The 16,002-nt window shown below is 54.8% G+C and overlaps 1 protein-coding gene across 6 annotated transcripts; it reads left to right on the plus strand.

The window, feature by feature from the left end:
- The first annotated feature begins 949 nt into the window (after nt 1-949).
- Nucleotides 950-14,707, plus strand: POLD4 (DNA polymerase delta 4, accessory subunit). Of its 6 annotated transcripts, none has more exons than XM_039517987.1 (6): nt 950-1,203; nt 7,301-7,425; nt 9,950-10,049; nt 11,565-11,672; nt 13,283-13,394; nt 14,416-14,707. In XM_039517987.1, the coding sequence occupies exons 2-6, from the start codon at nt 7,408-7,410 to the stop codon at nt 14,438-14,440; spliced, it is 363 nt and encodes a 120-aa protein (XP_039373921.1). In that variant the 5' UTR covers nt 950-1,203; nt 7,301-7,407; the 3' UTR covers nt 14,441-14,707. The 6 variants fall into 6 exon arrangements, with proteins under 6 accessions (XP_039373921.1, XP_039373919.1, XP_039373920.1 ...); XM_039517986.1 differs by lacking the exon at nt 950-1,203 and adding an exon at nt 5,875-6,472; XM_039517985.1 differs by lacking the exon at nt 7,301-7,425.
- The last annotated feature ends 1,295 nt before the right edge of the window (nt 14,708-16,002 follow it).

The following is a 16,002-nucleotide window of genomic DNA, read 5'->3' on the forward strand; positions in this document are numbered from 1 at the left end:
AGGCAACCCATTTATTTATTTTGTTAGCTCATGCCATCTAGTGTTTTTCTGCAATTACTAGAACTACCAGGGTTCTATTTGGGCCACTTCAGTTCTTCAGGTGCCTTAAGAGCTGTGAGCCAAAATCTTCACCAGTTCTCAGGGTTTGCCAGGGGGCATCTTCCATAGAAACTTGTTAGTGAAGTCAATCAGCACATTCAAAGCATTAATTTTTAGGATCCCTACTTGGATAGCATAAAGGGAGCCCTGCAAAGTCCTTGGGGGTCATACATTTTCTGGCCAAGGCCACCACATCTGCCAGAGTGAGACTGAAGGTATTAGCTATCCTCGTCAGCTATCCCAAGGCTGTACTCTGGTTTCGCAGACCTACCAATTCTCCCTGTGGCCCTAACCTGATCATGGAGAAGTGCCTGATCTTTACCCATTCCTTTCATCCCTGGTTACACTCCTGGTGACCAATTTTCCTGACTGTGGTGTTTACTACTGGGGTTATGGGCATGGACTTCTGCAGCCCTTCTAGTGTCTGGAGGAAAGGGCCATATGGGTACTGCCCAAAAGGGCCCAGGGGAAAATCATTAATCTCCCCCTTCATAGTTATAACAAAGAAGATACAAATTAGGGTCACCCTCTGCCCTATTTCTCTCCAGATTATGAGCCCCTTTTATCACAGCCACTATTCTCTTTTGCCTCCCAACTCTGCTTTAAGGGCACAAATGTGTCTTACATTCCCCATGGTCTGCCTAAGTCTTATCTTGGGAGTCCTTTAATAAGGCTGTGTAGCTAAGTGGTCTGGCTCCCCGCCACCCCGGAGAGGGACAAGCCTCTCTGGACATCAAAGTGGGTGGAGCCAGAAAACTCTGCACCCGCCCCTCAGAGGTCAAGGTGCAGGACAGGAAGTATAAAAGTCCGACCCCAGTGCTCACTTGGAACTCAGCCACTGGAGAGACCAGACCCCTGTGGTGTAGCTCTCGGTGGGGAGACCACAGCGATCGGCGGCGGACCTGAGGATGGCCAGACCAGCCAACACCTGATGGTAGCCCAAGCCCAGAGACGCTGCCAAGCCTACCGCTCTCCCGTTACTCCAAGGAACTGCCAGACCTACCGTTTGCCAGTTACCCCGAGGAGCTGCCAAGCCTACTGCTCGCAAGCTACCCTGAGGAGCCCATGGTGTGTGACCCCGTGGAGGATGCTGTCCGGACCCAGGTACCTCTAGAGGGGGAGGTAGGAAGTAGCCCGGGGGCAGCTGACCCTAGTCAGCCTGCTACACTGCCAGAGCCAATGTCAGTGTGTTGCAGCCAGGATCCCCACTGACACAGCAGTGGGTTTCTGCTGCTGCTAGGGCCCCGGGCTGGGATGCAGTGGAGTGGGTGGGCCTGTGTCCCCCCTGCCACCCACCTCATGGGTGTCAGTCTCCTCCTCTCCCAGGCTGCTCGGAGCCAGGAACCTGGGGTTTGCTGTTCAACTGTTTGCTCAGCCCCTGCCTGAGGTCTGAGCTAGTGACTGTTTATTGCCCCGCCCTGACCCAGGGCCTGGGCTTGCTAATATTGAACTGTTTGCTCAGCCCCTGCCAGAGGGCCGGAGCTGCTGACTGTTTGCCGCACAGCCAAGCTAATTCCCTGACACACCTGATCAAGGTAGCAAGGCGGTCTGACTCCCTGCTGCCCTGGAGGGGGATGAGCCCTGGCCGAACAGCCCACAGGCTGTAACAGCTGCCTCACTTTGTGCCAGTGTAAGGGGACTGTTGCCCCCTTACTAACATTCAGTGGGGGTGTTTTGGTTGCTAGCTCCCAGCACTAAAAGGGGAGGGGTCGATGGGAAATCAGGACCCTGAGACTGACAGTCCCCAGGAACAATGGCGAGAGGCCAATGCTCCAGGTTAGCCTGATTGACAGGGCAGGCCGGCTAATCAAGGAGTCAGAAGGCCAGGGTGGGTCCCATCCTCCATGTGAGCTGGAATTGCCTGGGTCAGACAGAGTCGGGCCAAGCTAAGCAGAAAGCAGGGGCCCAAGCTGAGCTGGAGAGCAGAGCCATGCCAGATACAGAGGGGCTAGAGCTGCAGCCACAGAGCCAGAGGTGCAGCCCAGGGAGAGCAGATCCTATGCTGGGAGCAGAGCTGCAGCCACAGAGCCAGAGGTGCAGCCCAGGGAAAGCAGACCCTGTGCTGGGAGCAGAGCTGCAGCCACAGAGCCAGGTGTGGTGATCAACCAGGGCCAGCCAAGGGGGGACCTTGGGCAAAGGGCCCAGTGCAGAAAGATACCCCCAGCCAAGGGTCCTTGCAGGCCAGACTGGGAGGGGGATCTTAACCTGATGATGGGTTGATGCTGGGAAGAAGGGTCCCACCACCCAAAGCCCGGAGGTGTGTGGCCACCACCATTGCAAGTGTCCAATCCGCAGGATCCCTGCAGCACAGCCAGGGCCTGAGACGGAGGCCTGGGACCTACAAGGAACAGACTGTGAACTGCCTTGATGTCCAGAGACACTCTTTGTAATGTTCCCTGCCCAGAGCAGAGTGATGTGTTTTCCTGTAACCTTTCCCATTTTTCCTTATTCTTTTTTAAAATTAATTGTTAATTAAACAACTTGTATTTGCTTTAATTTGTATGGAATAATCAGTGGGTCAGGGAGGTGCCCAGTGCAGAGAGGGTACTCCAAGTGGGGACACCCTAGCCCCTGTCTTAGGTGACCATAGCAGGGCTGGGGGTCAAGCCCCCCAGGAATCCTGGGCCCAGCCTTGTTGGGGTTACGAGAACTCTGCCAGACAGGAAAGTGGAAGGGGAGTCCTCAAGGGCAGGGAGGCCTCTGGGTAAAGGAAGTGGGAGCGAGGACTCAGATCCTTTCGCTAGCCCACTTCACCGGGGTAGCGCAGAAGCCAGGAAAGTTCCCCACAATAGCGGGACCATTCCTCCGCTTACACCAGCAATGCCCCTCTGCCATGTACATTGGCCAAACCAGACAGTCTCTATGCAAAAGAATAAATGGACACAAATCTGACATCAGGAATCATAACATTCAAAAACCAGTAGGAGAGCACTTTGACCTCTCTGGTCACTCGATAACAGACCTCAAAGTGGCAATTCTTCAACAAAAAAACTTCAAAAGCAGACTCCAATGTGAAGCTGCAGAACTAGACTTAATTTGCAAACTAGATACCATCAGATTAGGCCTGAATAAAGACTGGGAGTGGTTGGGTCATTACAAAACCTAAACTTAATTTCCCCAATACCTATTTCTCCCTACTGTTACTCACACCTTCTTGTCAACGGTCTGTAATGGGCCACTCTCTTACCACTTCAAAAGTTATTTCTCCTCCCTTGGTATCCTGCTGTTGATTGATTTTTATCTCGTTAGACTGACCTCACACTTGGTAAAGCACCCCCATCCTTTCATGTATTTATATTTGCTCCTGTATCTTTTACTTCATACAACTGATGAAGTGGGTTCTAGTCCACAAAAACTTATGCCGAAATAAATTTGTTAGTCTCTAAGGTGCTACAAGGACTCCTCATTTCCCCCCACACACACACTTTCCCTTTTCACTTTCTGCCTTTTCAATTCATATACTTCCTGCTCCAGATTTTCACTCACCTTTTTTTTTTTTTAAACTACTACACACTTGCCTCTGCATTGCCACTCGCTGTGCTGCCTGAGTCAGAGTCATAGCCCTAAGGGTGTCTGAATCTACCTTTAGACTATCTGCTTTCTTTTCTAACTCCTTTACTTTTGCCTTTAACGGATCTATTTTTTTATTTACTATTATTGCTACCATTTGCTTACAGAGCTGCAGGAATGCCCCAGGGCTGGAGAAGGCTCCAGGCTTCCAAAGACAATTACCATATTCCTAGACAAAATTTGTCAAGCTTTTACCCAAAACTATATCCAACCTTTCCATTTTTCCAGATGTTCCCTTTTTCTTCTGAAATATTTTTTTACTCTGCCAGGCTACCAGCCTGTGTCTCAGTAATGGATTGTAGTTTGAGAGTCAATTTACAGATACAACAGGGGAATTACAGGTTGCGTCCCTGTCTCACCATCCTCTAGTCCAGTGTCCCTTGTCCTGCACCGCTTCCAGCAGCAAACCGTGGCCAGTGGGAGCCGCGATTGGCCGGACCTGCAGACGCGGCAGGTAAACAAACCGGCCTGGCCCACCAGGGGCTTTTCCCTACACAGGCGGCGTCCCAAGTTTGGGAAACACTGCTCTAGTCCCTATTGCAACAAACTTAGTACCAATCATCCCCTTCCTCTCCACCACTCCTGGCTGGCTCACCAAATTTGTTACTGGGAATTATTTGAATATGATACTCTGGTAACTAATTTTTGTCTTCCAAACAGTTTCAGGAATTAAATCAATGGGGACACAACTCCTCCCTCTGATAAACAATTGGTACAAACGAGCACTTTCACATAAAGCTCCTTTTTAAGTCTCAAGCACACACACATATGCAACAGCAATAGTCTAGAGCGGGGGGGCCAACCTGAGCCTGAGAAGGAGCCAGAATTTACCAATGAACGTTGCCAAAGAGCCACAGTAATACATCAGCAGCCCCCTATAAGCTCCTCCCCTGCTCCTAGCACCTCCCACCCACCAGCAGCCTTGCTGATCAGTACCTCCCCTTCCCTCTCCGATCAGCTCTTCCCCAGCATGCAGGAGGCTGGGGTGGGAGGGGAGGAGTGAGTGGGGGCAGGGCCAGTGGCAGAGCAGGTTTCCGGTGATCAGCCATGCTTCCAGCTGCTGGGGAGTAAGATGTCAGTCTGTTAACTCTTAGAAATCCTCCTTGAATTGCTCCAAATTGCACACTTTTCAATTAATGTTTAAGTTACTCAAAACAAAGTACATATTTAATAACTTATAGTAACCTCTACTAAGCTAACATTTTCCTAGCAACAGCAAAAACAAAAAAAAAACCCTCCACACTTCATAATGCTACTTATCAGCAAAGTCACTCCTAGTCATAACAGTAAGATGCACAGATCCAAGGCCAGTTATTTACACTCTTTTTAAAAATAAATTAATTAATTTGTACAAAGCTGCAGCTGTGCCGCTGTTTGTCTGCTTTATTTAGGCAATAGCCAAATTATTTCTAACTATGTAGCATTCTCATTTTTAACTAATTGTAGCTGAGTATACAAAATGGCTGCGGTTGTGCCAAGTACAGGTTACTTGAAGTCCACACTCTTGTAACAACACAACTTGTCCCAGTTGAGAGTTCCTTAAGTGGAGGGAGATGTTGGTGACTCTAGGATCTTTCCATGCTTTTCCAACAGTTCTAGATTGTATTTCCTCTCCCTCTTCAGCTCACTTCTGGGCTTCAGTTTCTTGGTGCTTTGGCTCCATGGCTCTCTTATGGGAGGCTTCTTCAGCTTCCCATGCAGCAGCTGCTTCTGTCTCCTTCATCTTCTTTCTGACTGCTCTTTTGGTCTCCTTTCTACCTCCCACTTTTGGAATTTGTGTTCTGTCTCTCTTCTACCTCCAATCTAGCCAGTTCTAACTTTGCAGTTGTTTCACTGGGGTTCATTTTTACACTTTTCTGTTTCTATTTCCCTCACCCAAAATAAGCAAATAGAAAACAACAAACAACAACCTGTTTGACCATTTCCAGCCACTGTACTTGAGACTCTTTAAATCATTGTACCAGTGCTTAACATATACACTTCATTTAAAATAACCATCTGTGCATAAATCCTGCCAACTATACCACTATGACATTGTAGTGGGGCAGTTGCCCCACTTTGGCAGAGGAGGGGTTAAAGCAAGCTGGAGAGTGGCTGGGTTCTGCACAGCATATCAGAGAAGGGCAGAAAGGCAGCCAATCAGGGCCAGGCTGGATCCTATATAAAGGCTACAAAGCAGAGGAGACAGCAGTCTTCCCTGGATAAGCAAGGGAGGAGGACTGGCTCCCAGGAATGGGATCTTAGATAGCACAGTGTTGGGCAGGCTCAGGGGAACAGAGGAAAAGCTCCAACCTGATACCTGTCAGGCTGAGACCCTTGAAAGACAGGGCTGAGCAGGTGCAAGGGCCAAAGGGAAGTGGACCATGGAGTGTGAGCAGTAGAGGGGAGAGAAGGAGGGCAGGACATAGCTGCTGCCAGAGGGTCCCTGGGCTGGGACCCAGAGTAGTGGGTAGGCCTGGCTCCCCACCCCCCCCCCCTTACACTGCACCTGGTTGTGGAGGAGTGTGGCTCAATACAGACTGTGGCTGGCCCCTGAGGCAAAGGGCTAGACTTCAGGGCTGCACTTTGTCATGAGGGCAGGTGCAGACTGAGGACTGCTGATACGCCCCCCCCCCCCCCAGAAGGGGAGAGAACCTAGTGGGGCACAGACAGAGGGCTGTGTCCAGAAGAGGATGCTGCAAGCCAGGGAGCAACGTGGGTCCCCGACAGCAGAGCAGACAATGGGTGAGACACTACCTGCAGAGGGTGCTCCACAGCTGGACAGAGCTAATTCCCAGCACAACCTGCAGGAGGCGCTGCAGTGGTGAGTCTGTGCTCTGTTACTGACATTATGCAGAGTACTGATAGGACAACTGTGTTCCCTGAATTCTCTAGCCTGGGGTGCCTTTTACACTCCTTTGCTGTAAGAGCACCAACTCCTGGACTACTCTCACACAGCCTCCCACATGTAAATCACTCAACTATATTACATGTGTAATTTGTAAATGACTAGCTATAGCACTCAACAGGGCAACATCATCAAACTCCCAGTCCCAGACATGTGCCTCTTGTACTGCCCAGCAGCCTCCTGGATGATACAAGCTCATATAAAGCCCATTTATTAATAGAAAATGATGTGCACAAATCTCGTTATCCCAAATGCATTTCCTAAACACTGCAATCCAAACACACTGGTTAAGATGTTTTGGTTTTATCTAAACTACAGAAAGATGTAATTTAAGTGACTAAAAGTGATGAGGTGTAAAAGTCAGAATTTGTTACAATAAAGTAAAAGGTAAAACAACACCTAATTTAACAAACTAAGTGAATATAAAGCAAAGGTGTCTCTCACATCAGGTTCCAGTGGTCTTACTGGAGAAACCTCTTTCAATCAGAATCTCCCTCCGAGTCCACTGCTGCTTCTTTTGCTCTTCTGGTGTTGACGAGGTCATGGGTAGAGAGCAAGGGAGAGATGATTTAGGACACCTGCCCTTTCCTCTTATAGCCCTTTCCCTTGCACAGTAATTATCTCTAGCTGATGTTCTGGCGGCAGAGTCTGTGTGGCCAGGAACCTGAAGCTGCTTCTTTGTCAAATGTAGATTTTATTTATTTATATTATTTTATTTTGCTCACACGCACTCTCCTGCTGAAGAGCGGCCACTGAATTAGGGGGTGATTCATTTGATCTAGTTGACACCTGGCTGAGGCATTGGCTAGCCTTTTGTCTTGGAGAACTTGTTTGTGACTGCCCTCCAGAACATGTTGGACTATGTCTTGGTAAGATCATACAGTGCAATCTTATGTACAGTATTGCCACACATTTATCAGGACAGTAATGATCAGCAAATCATGAGTTTTCAAATGATACCTTACAGTGTGCTTTGTACAAAATGTATCATAGTCTTGTAATAGGAGTGAACATAGGTAGAGATCATCACACTCCCCTAAACAAACTTCACTCTGCCCCATGGCTGGCCAAGGCTCCCATCTCCCCAGCCCATGGCAGGAACAGGGGGTCCTGTGGGGCAAGGCCAGGAACAGAGCTGAGGCAGGCAGGGCAGGGGTTCCCCATGGACATGGTTCCACTCTGTGCTCTCTAGTGCTCCCCACAGGCCTGGCTGCCAAAGGCAGGCACCATCTGCCTGTGTGGCACCTGGTGCAGTGAGGCCCCCTACCCCTGACTGGACTCCAGGGTGATTCTCCAGCAAAACCAGAGCCCTGCTGTGTCCATTCCCCCTGCCCTGTCCCTGGAGAGGGATCAGCAGCACAGCACCATGAACAAGGAAGCTAAACTGTCTCCATCCTCCCTCCCACAGCATGCCCATCACTGTTGCACCTGCTTATATCAGGCACCTGTCCCCAGCCCAGTCAGTGATGAGTCTCTCTTGCCCTCCCCCTGGGTCCCAAGGACCTCTCTAGTCCCCCTCCCGCACTACACAGGCACCTGCTCAGTCCAACAGCCCCAGAATGAGACCCTGCCATGCTCCCCCTGTACTCCCTGCCTCTGAGACTGTAGTGTGCTCCCCTCCCCCAATGCCCCCAACTGCCAGAGACCCAATTTTCCCTCCCCTATACCCCCTGCATTTGAGTGAGATGCCACTGTACTCCTCCCCCCCATACCAAGCATCCCCTACACCCCAGAGTGAGACCCTGCTATGCTCCCCTCCTCTTCCTACTCAGGACCCCCATTTATTCCCCTCAATTTTAGAGGAGATCAAACTGAGGGAGGAGTCTGGTCCTGGCCTTGCCCCCTTGTGAGCACCCACCAATAAGCCAGCCCTATGTGTCCACCCTATCCCCCTAAACTGTTCACAGGGAGGGAGAGGGTCCCTGCTGACCCATTCACCCTGGGAATGCTCAGCCTGCCTAAAAGCAGGGAGGTGGGAGGATTATCCCAGCCCCAATTCACTGGCCTACATGAGTCCCCTTGGGATAGGAGGGGAGAGGGATTGCTTGGGGTCCAATCCCTGCCTTGAGATAGGGCAGGATGGGCATGACCTTCCCCCCCTTACCCCTATCCCTCCTGTGTGCACCCCCACCTCCTCCCCCTGTCCCCCATCCCTGCTGTGTACACCCCCATGTCCCCCATCCCTGCTGTGTGCACACCCCATGTCCACCATCCTTCCCCCCCATGTCCCCATCCCTGCTGTGTGTGACCTGTGTCCCCCAACCCTTCCACCCATGCTCACATCACTGCTGTGTGCACCCTCCACATCCCCCTGTGCCTTGCCCCCGTGCTTCCATCACTGCAGTGTGTGCACCCCCATGTTCCCCCATCCCTGCTATATTTGCCCCCATGTTTCCATCCCTGGTGTGTGCACCACCTATGTCCACCCATCCCTTCCCCCCATCCCTACTGTGTGCACTCCCATGTCCCTCATCCCTTCCTCCCCCCCTCCGGTGCTCCCATCCCTGCTGTTTGCCCCCGTGTCCCCATCCCTTTCTCTCCGTGCTCCCATCGGTCCTGTGTGCCCCCATCCTTTCCCCTGTCTCACCATCCCTGCTATGTGCGTCCTCCACATCCCACCATCCCTGCTGTGTGCATCGTGTCCCTCATCCCTTCCCCCCGTGCTCCCATCCTGCTGTGTGCGCCCCCCTCAGGTCCCCCCACCCGTGCTCTGGGCTGTTGTTCCAGCCCGGCCACCCCTGCTCCGCCATTTCCCCGACTCACTCTCTGCACCGCCCCAGCTGTGCTTGCCCTTTTAAGGCGAAGCGAAAGCAGCGCTCCCATTGGCTGCCGGCCCGGAAGGCGGGGGCCCTTCATTGTGTCGGGGCGGGGGGGCCGGAGCCCGAGGACCCCCACAGGGCTCTCGGTCTCGGTTAGTGGGTCCTGGCGCCGATCGCAGTCGTGTCCGGTACCGTCCCGTCCCTGTGACCATCTCCCCCTCCCCAGAGCTGGGAGCGCAGGAAGGGGAACCCCCAGCCCTGCCCTGTGGACGGAGGGGGAAGGACTGTGGTTTGGGGCTGGCAGCCAGGACTCCTGGGTTCTATCCTGGTCCTGAGAGGGGATCGGGGTCTAGGAGTTACAGGGGCGGGGGGCTTGAAGCCAGGACTCCTGGGTTCTATCCTGGCCCTGAGAGGGGAGCGGGGTCTAGGAGTTACAGGGGCGGGGGGCTAGAAGCCAGGACTCCTGGGTTCTATCCTGGCTCTGGGAGGGGAGCAGAATGTTGCTAGGGGTAGTTATGTGTAATGGTCATTAGTTTTGCCACCTTGGGGCATCTCCCTCAGGCTCTTCTTGGGAGCTGCCCCAGGGCCCAGATCTCCTTTCCCCGCTGACAAACTTTCCTGCTCCCCACTGCAGCTAGGAGCCATGGGCAGGAAGCGGCTTATCACCGACTCCTTCCAGGTGGTGAAGAGGCAGCGGCGGGACCCTGACACCAAGGAGGGGAGCCTACAGCCAGGTGAATGCCTGGTCCATGGAGGGGCAGGGCCTCAGAAGATGGGCTCATACCGTAGCCTGGCACAGCTGGGGCCCTGGATGGCACAGCCGGATCTTGGGATGCAGATAGAGCAGGGATTGGGGGTGGCATGGGAGTGAGTGTGGAGCCATCTCAGAAGCTAGGGGATGCAGAGGGGGCAGAACTAGAGTTGCCAACTGTCTACCCACAGTGCTGGGGGGTGAGGGCTCTGACTGGGGGTGCAGGCTCGGATGAGGGATTTGGGGTACAGGAAGGGGCTCTGGGCTGGGGGTTCAGTGTGCATGAGGGGGCTTTGGGCTGGGGCAGAGGGTTGGGCGGGGATGAGGGATTTGGGATGCAAGAGGGTGCTTGGGTTGGGCCGAGGGGTTCAGAGGGTGGGAAGGGGATCAGGGCTGGGGTAGGGGGTTGGGGTTGAGGTCTGGGTGGGGTCAGGAGTGCAGGCTCTGGGCAGTGCTTACCTCAAGCAGCTCCTGGAAGCAGCGGCGTGGCCCTCCCTGGCTCCTACACAGAGGTGTGTGCTGCATCCACAGGCACAACCCCACAGCTCCCATTGGCTGCTGTTCCCAGCCAATGGGAGCTGTGGAGGTGGCGCTTGGCGTGGGGGCAGTGTGCCGGGGGAGAGCTGGCTGCCCCTATGCACAGAAGCTGGAGGGGGATCATGCCACTGCTTCCAGGAGCCACACGGCGCAGAGAGTAGCGGAGAGCCTGCCAGCCCTGCTGTGTGGCGCTGCCAACCGGACAGATAACAGCCCAGTCAGTGGTGCTGACTGGAGTCACCAGGACCCCTTTTCAACTGGGTGTTCCACTTGAAAACCGGACACCTGGTTTCCTAGGCAGAACCGATTCAATAGCTGCAGGGTATGGGGGGTGGAGCTGTTTTGGGAGGTGCAAGGGAGTGGAGCTGTCAGAGGCTGGAGAAGTGCAGGGGGTAGAGCTGTCTCAGGGTCCATGGGGGGGGTACAGGGGCAGAGCGGTCTCGGAGTGGGGGATGAAGGGGCAGAACTGTCTCGGGGCTGGGGGCATGAGTATGCTGTACTGCTCATTGTCGTCTCCCCACCCCCAGGTGGTCAGGCCAGGGGTGCAAACTGGAGCCTGTTTCAGCCTCGCAGCTTCGGGCAGCTCGGTGGCTCAGACAGAGTGGGCTGCGTTCTCAGAGCTGGGGCTGGTTTCAGTCCTGGGGGACGACATTGTCCCTGCAACATACCCCACCCTCTGGGTTACGGGAGAGCCAAGGGTCAGGGCCGTTGGGGCGGGGGAGATGGATAGATCTGGAGCCATGGACAGACCCATAATAACCATTGTCACTCGATCTGCCCCTGGCCATTGAGAGCTGGGCCATGTCTTCTCAAGCCGTGCCTGCTCAGGCTCAGCCCTGGGGGGAGCAACTGGGGCCAGAGGTTCCTGACTTGCACTGGGTTGCGGGGGGGGGGGGCTGCGGGGGGGCCTGGGCCTATTTCCACAGCAATGCTAATCTGTCTGTCCCCATCTGCTGCTCAGAGGCGGTGCCGGTCCCAGCTGAATCCCCCACAGACAGCTCCCTGCATCCGGCCCAGCTGGAGATGCTTAAACAGTTCGACCTCAGCTGGGAGTATGGACCCTGCACTGGTGAGAGCCCTGCCCCCTCCATCCTGAACCAGTGAGAGCCCCACCCTTCCCCCCACCAGTGAGAGCCCCCCACTGATGAGAGCTCCCTGTGACCCACAGGTGAGAGCTTTGCCCCCTTCTCCCTCCACACCAGTGACAGCCCTGCCCCTCTGTCCTGAACTGGTGAGAGCCCCACCCCCCCTCCATCCTGAACTGATGTGTGTCCCTACCCTTCCCCCCCGCCCCGGTGATAGCCCTGCCTCCTTCCCTCCCCGCCTCCTGATACTCGCGAGAGCTCCGCCCCCTAACCCTGCACTGAGAGCGCTCCAGCCAGTCCTGCTAAGGGGTTGCCAGGCCAGCTCACCACTTGGCCCCTTTGGGGGCAGCATGGGGGCAGGGGAAGCCCCTGGATCATCCTAGTCACTCTGTCCCATAGGACCTTGCCCACTAGGGCTGCTCCCTTCCCCATCCCCCGGTGGCCAATAGGGCCATACACTGGGGGATGTGGTGATGGGAGCCTGGCCAGTGGGAAATGAATGCCATGCCATCTGGCCCACTGCTGCTAAACAGCTCTGGGGGCCTGAACTCTGGGGTAGGGCTGGATCAGAGCTGGTCTCCCCTAGAGGAGAAAGGCCCTGTGTTCTATTCTCCGCCCTCCTGAGCCAACCAGCCCCTCTGGCCTGATCAGAGCCAGCGCCCCCTATAGGGGAAGGCCCCACATCCCTTCTGTCACAGATCCACAGAGTGGGCACTACACCCCAGCTTTGAAACAGTCTCTTGGAGAACCCCCGTCAATGTGCCTGACCCTCAGGGCGTCCTACGTTTCCTCAAGGACCTGCCATACGGCATTAGCATCTCTGAGACACTGGGCTTCTGCTTTGCGTCATGAGCTCTGCCCAGTGAGTCCAACAGAGCCAGATGCCTGGTCAAAGACTGTCCCCCTCTCCAGGGCCCCGGACACCCCAGCCAGTGACACCAGGCAGCTTTTCCAACCGGAGCAGGGTTTGTTAGCCTGCTGGCACAGGGAGTCCTCAGGGCAGTGCAGAGAAGCAGAGGTCACAGAGCTCAGTGCCCAGTCAAGCTGGGGTGGAATCCCATTTGGCTCTGGCTCCCCAAAGCCTGGCTTTTAGCCCAGCTGCCTGGCTCGTCGGTCTGATACCAGAGCCGTGCTGAGTTCCTGGGCTCTGCCTGCTGAGAAGCAGGTGTCAGGTGCTCAGTCCTTGGGGTGCCTGTTGTCTTTCCAGACCCTCCGTGGACATGGGCCAGGCCTTTCATGGCGGCACCCAAACACCATGTTTCCTCTTTGGTTCACTTGTCTGGGGATCCCTGCGGGGAGGGGAGGAGCTACAGATTCCCCCCCAATGACCCCCATTTTCTCAGGGCTGGCCCCCTGATCAAAAATGGAGAGAGGGCAGCACTCCCATCCACCCTGCCCAGGGCTGAGCCTGTTCTGCCATTTTAAAATGAAGCTCTTTAGGGAAGAATCCGTGCAGCACCTGGCACAATGTGGAGCCCTGATCTTGGTCGTTATCTGTGCAACGCTGGCACAATGGGGGTGCACCTGGACATTCAGCTAGCTGCACCCTCCTGCCACCCCACCCCCCATTAACCTTTCACTCTCTTGCCGGCAGGTATCACCCGGCTGCAGCGCTGGGAACGGGCCGAGTCCCTGGGGCTGAGCCCACCTCTCATGGTGCGGGAGACACTGCTGGAGCATGAGGGAGACCCCAGCTTCATGCACTGGTTGGTTTGGGGCTCAGCCCCTTTCCAGGGGGCTGCAGGGCATCTGCAGATGTGTGTGGTGCTTTCCCAGCTGCTGCTCAGCAGCGTTATCACCCTGGGATAGTAAATCTCCCTGAAACAAGTCCTGCTTTGTGTGTGTGGTGGGGGGGGGGAGAAGAATGTGATCAGTCTCCTGGGTGCATCAGCTGGAACTCAGCCCCCACGCCCTTTGCTCCAAGCAGCCTTGCTTGGAAGGAGTTTTGTGCATAGATCTGAGGGACAAGGGGGCTCCACAAATGATCACTGCAGATCTAGGGCATCTCCATAACCCTTTGCAGGCTCACGCTTCAGGATCTGCTCCCCCGCCCCAACTCCCAGTGGAGAAACAAACCCTCTGCCCTTGCAGTTGTGAAGCAATGCTCCTCCTGCAGTGACACCTGCTGGAGTTTGCAGAGAGCCTAGACCCACAGCTCCCACACAGGAGAGCTGCCCCAGCAACTCAGTGGGGCATTAATCCTGAAACCTATTGAGGGTGATTCAAAGGTTAGTACAGTTGGTGCCCGCACTGACTGTGAGGAGAGAGCGCCCCCTACTGAGCCCCTCACCCTGCAGCACAGCGCCTCTTAATGGTGCATTGGTGCAAGCAGTGACTATGAGGGGAGAGTGCCACCAGCTGTGCCCTGTACCAAGCAGCCCTTGGGGTTTCCAGTCCTGCCTTGGGGCACAGCCTTGTCTCTGAGGGCTGGGCAAAGAGAAGGAAGAAATGAAGGTGTTTGAGGGGAGACCAAGAGATCTGGGCTTCCTCCCCCCTGCTGCAGGCTGGCCATCCCTGAAAGCCAATAATTGTGAGACCCAGCTGCGTCATTTCCCTAAATCAACCGTAAAATTGTCTCCTGCAGACCCACCACAGTGGCGCTGTGAGGAACCAGCTGCATTCCAGGCCTTCCAGCCCTGGCTGGGCCCAGTGGAGAGGGTGGGAGGGGCAGGATGCAGAGCCAGGGACTCTGAGAAGTAACCACATTCTCTCTGCCTTCTTCTGCAGCCTCTGGCATGACTACCCACTCTGAGATGAGGCATGGCTGGCCCCACCATACAGTGCGGAAGGGGGAATCATGCTGCTGCCCAGACCCCACAGCATTTTACTCTGGTTCCTGATTGGAAAATAGCTCTGCTTGTATTAAGAGGGGGGGGGGCTCCCCTGGCAATTGGGGTATGGGGTGCCCAGGGCCCACACTGGATGGGCAAGCCCAGGTCCTGGCAACCCTAGACCAAGCTGTGCTCTGTCCCATCAGCTGCTGAGGTCCATATTCCAGATTAAAGGGCCTGTTTGAGAACTTCTGAGGCTTGGTGAATTCTAGACCATGGGGCAAGGCAGGTGCAGGAGGGCCAAGTGCCACAGCATGCGTGGGCAGCACATGGGCCGTGTCTCTTCTGAAAAGCCTAGGTGCCATGGGGAAACAGCTCTCCAACTTCAGTGCAGACACAGTCCCTCTAGGGACAGGTGGGACAAGCAGCCACCTTTGGGGCCCTCATGCCCTCTAGTTATCTCTGCTTCAAAACACTGAGGCTTGCAGCTGGTCTGGACCCTTATGTCCAGTTAGCCTTGTGCTCTAGAACCCCCTAGTATCCAAGTAGTGCTGCCCTGCTGGAACCATGGTGTCTCCTAATGTTCACTCACCTTGTGTTGTCCAGATAGCACAAGTAGTCTAGAACCACGGCATGGATTCTAGAAGCCAATTGCAGACAGTTAGGGCATGTGCAATTTAGACCCACAGAGCATGTTCTAGAGCGATGGTGTGACCAAATAAGGTATGTGGTCTAGAACCATCCAGCTATGCCATCTGCTCTGTAACACCATCTTGCTAATGCACATATTCTAAATCCATTTGGCACCAGGCTCACCTGCATTCAGAAGCAGATTTTTCACTATCCAAGGCACCAGCTCCAGAACATCAGTGCACCTGTCTGGTCTAGAACATTTTCCTGTGTGGGTCAGCTCCAGCACACAGCTGTTCAGCTCTACTGCCTGTGAGTCTACAATCACACTGTGGTGTCATGAGAGCCTTTGTGGGCCCTGAGCATGACCAAGTCATGGCCTGGGGCATCTGGTCCTACAGGAGTGACAGCACAGCCAGCAGCTGCAGGTGTAATTGTGTGACTTCTCCAACGCAGAGGCAAGTGAACCCCAGCCTCAGTGCATGAACCCCTGCTCCAATCACAGGTCAGCAGGTATCCCCAGGGAAGACATGCTCATCAGCCCTGGCTTCTCCCTTGGCTCTGGTCCCAGCGTGGGGGGCTGGCTGGCTCTGGGGAATGGGAGACAGAGCCTTTCTCCGCTGGGGGCCCAGATTGTGCATGGAGGACCCCTGTGCCAGCCCTGGTCAGCAGGCCTGGGGGATGGCTGCTGGTTCTTGGCCTTGCCCAGTGCAGCTCCATGGGCTAGAGCAGGCTGGCCTGTTTGGGGTTAAACATTCATCATGTACCCTCTCTCTCAACCTCTACCGTCTCTGCCACAGGGAAACAGAAACACCAAGCAGGGAGGGGGCTGCCTCTCCAGGCCTGCCAGTCCCCTAGGCACTGCCATCAAGCGAGCACCCTACGGTGAGCCTGTGGGCGTGGGGGGGGTAAG

The sequence above is a fragment of the Mauremys reevesii genome, unplaced genomic scaffold (assembly GCF_016161935.1).
Source record: "Mauremys reevesii isolate NIE-2019 unplaced genomic scaffold, ASM1616193v1 Contig2, whole genome shotgun sequence".
Lineage (NCBI taxonomy): Eukaryota > Metazoa > Chordata > Testudines > Geoemydidae > Mauremys > Mauremys reevesii.

Excerpts from the sequence above, each read along its gene's own strand:
- POLD4 (XM_039517985.1), top strand. The coding sequence starts at position 1,165 with ATGGTGTGTGACCCCGTGGAGGATGCTGTCCGGACCCAG. Across the intron at positions 1,204-9,949 it reads AGGATGCTGTCCGGACCCAG|CTAGGAGCCATGGGCAGGAA; the intron begins GTACCTCTAGAG and ends TCCCCACTGCAG. Across the intron at positions 13,395-14,415 it reads GACCCCAGCTTCATGCACTG|CCTCTGGCATGACTACCCAC; the intron begins GTTGGTTTGGGG and ends CTTCTTCTGCAG.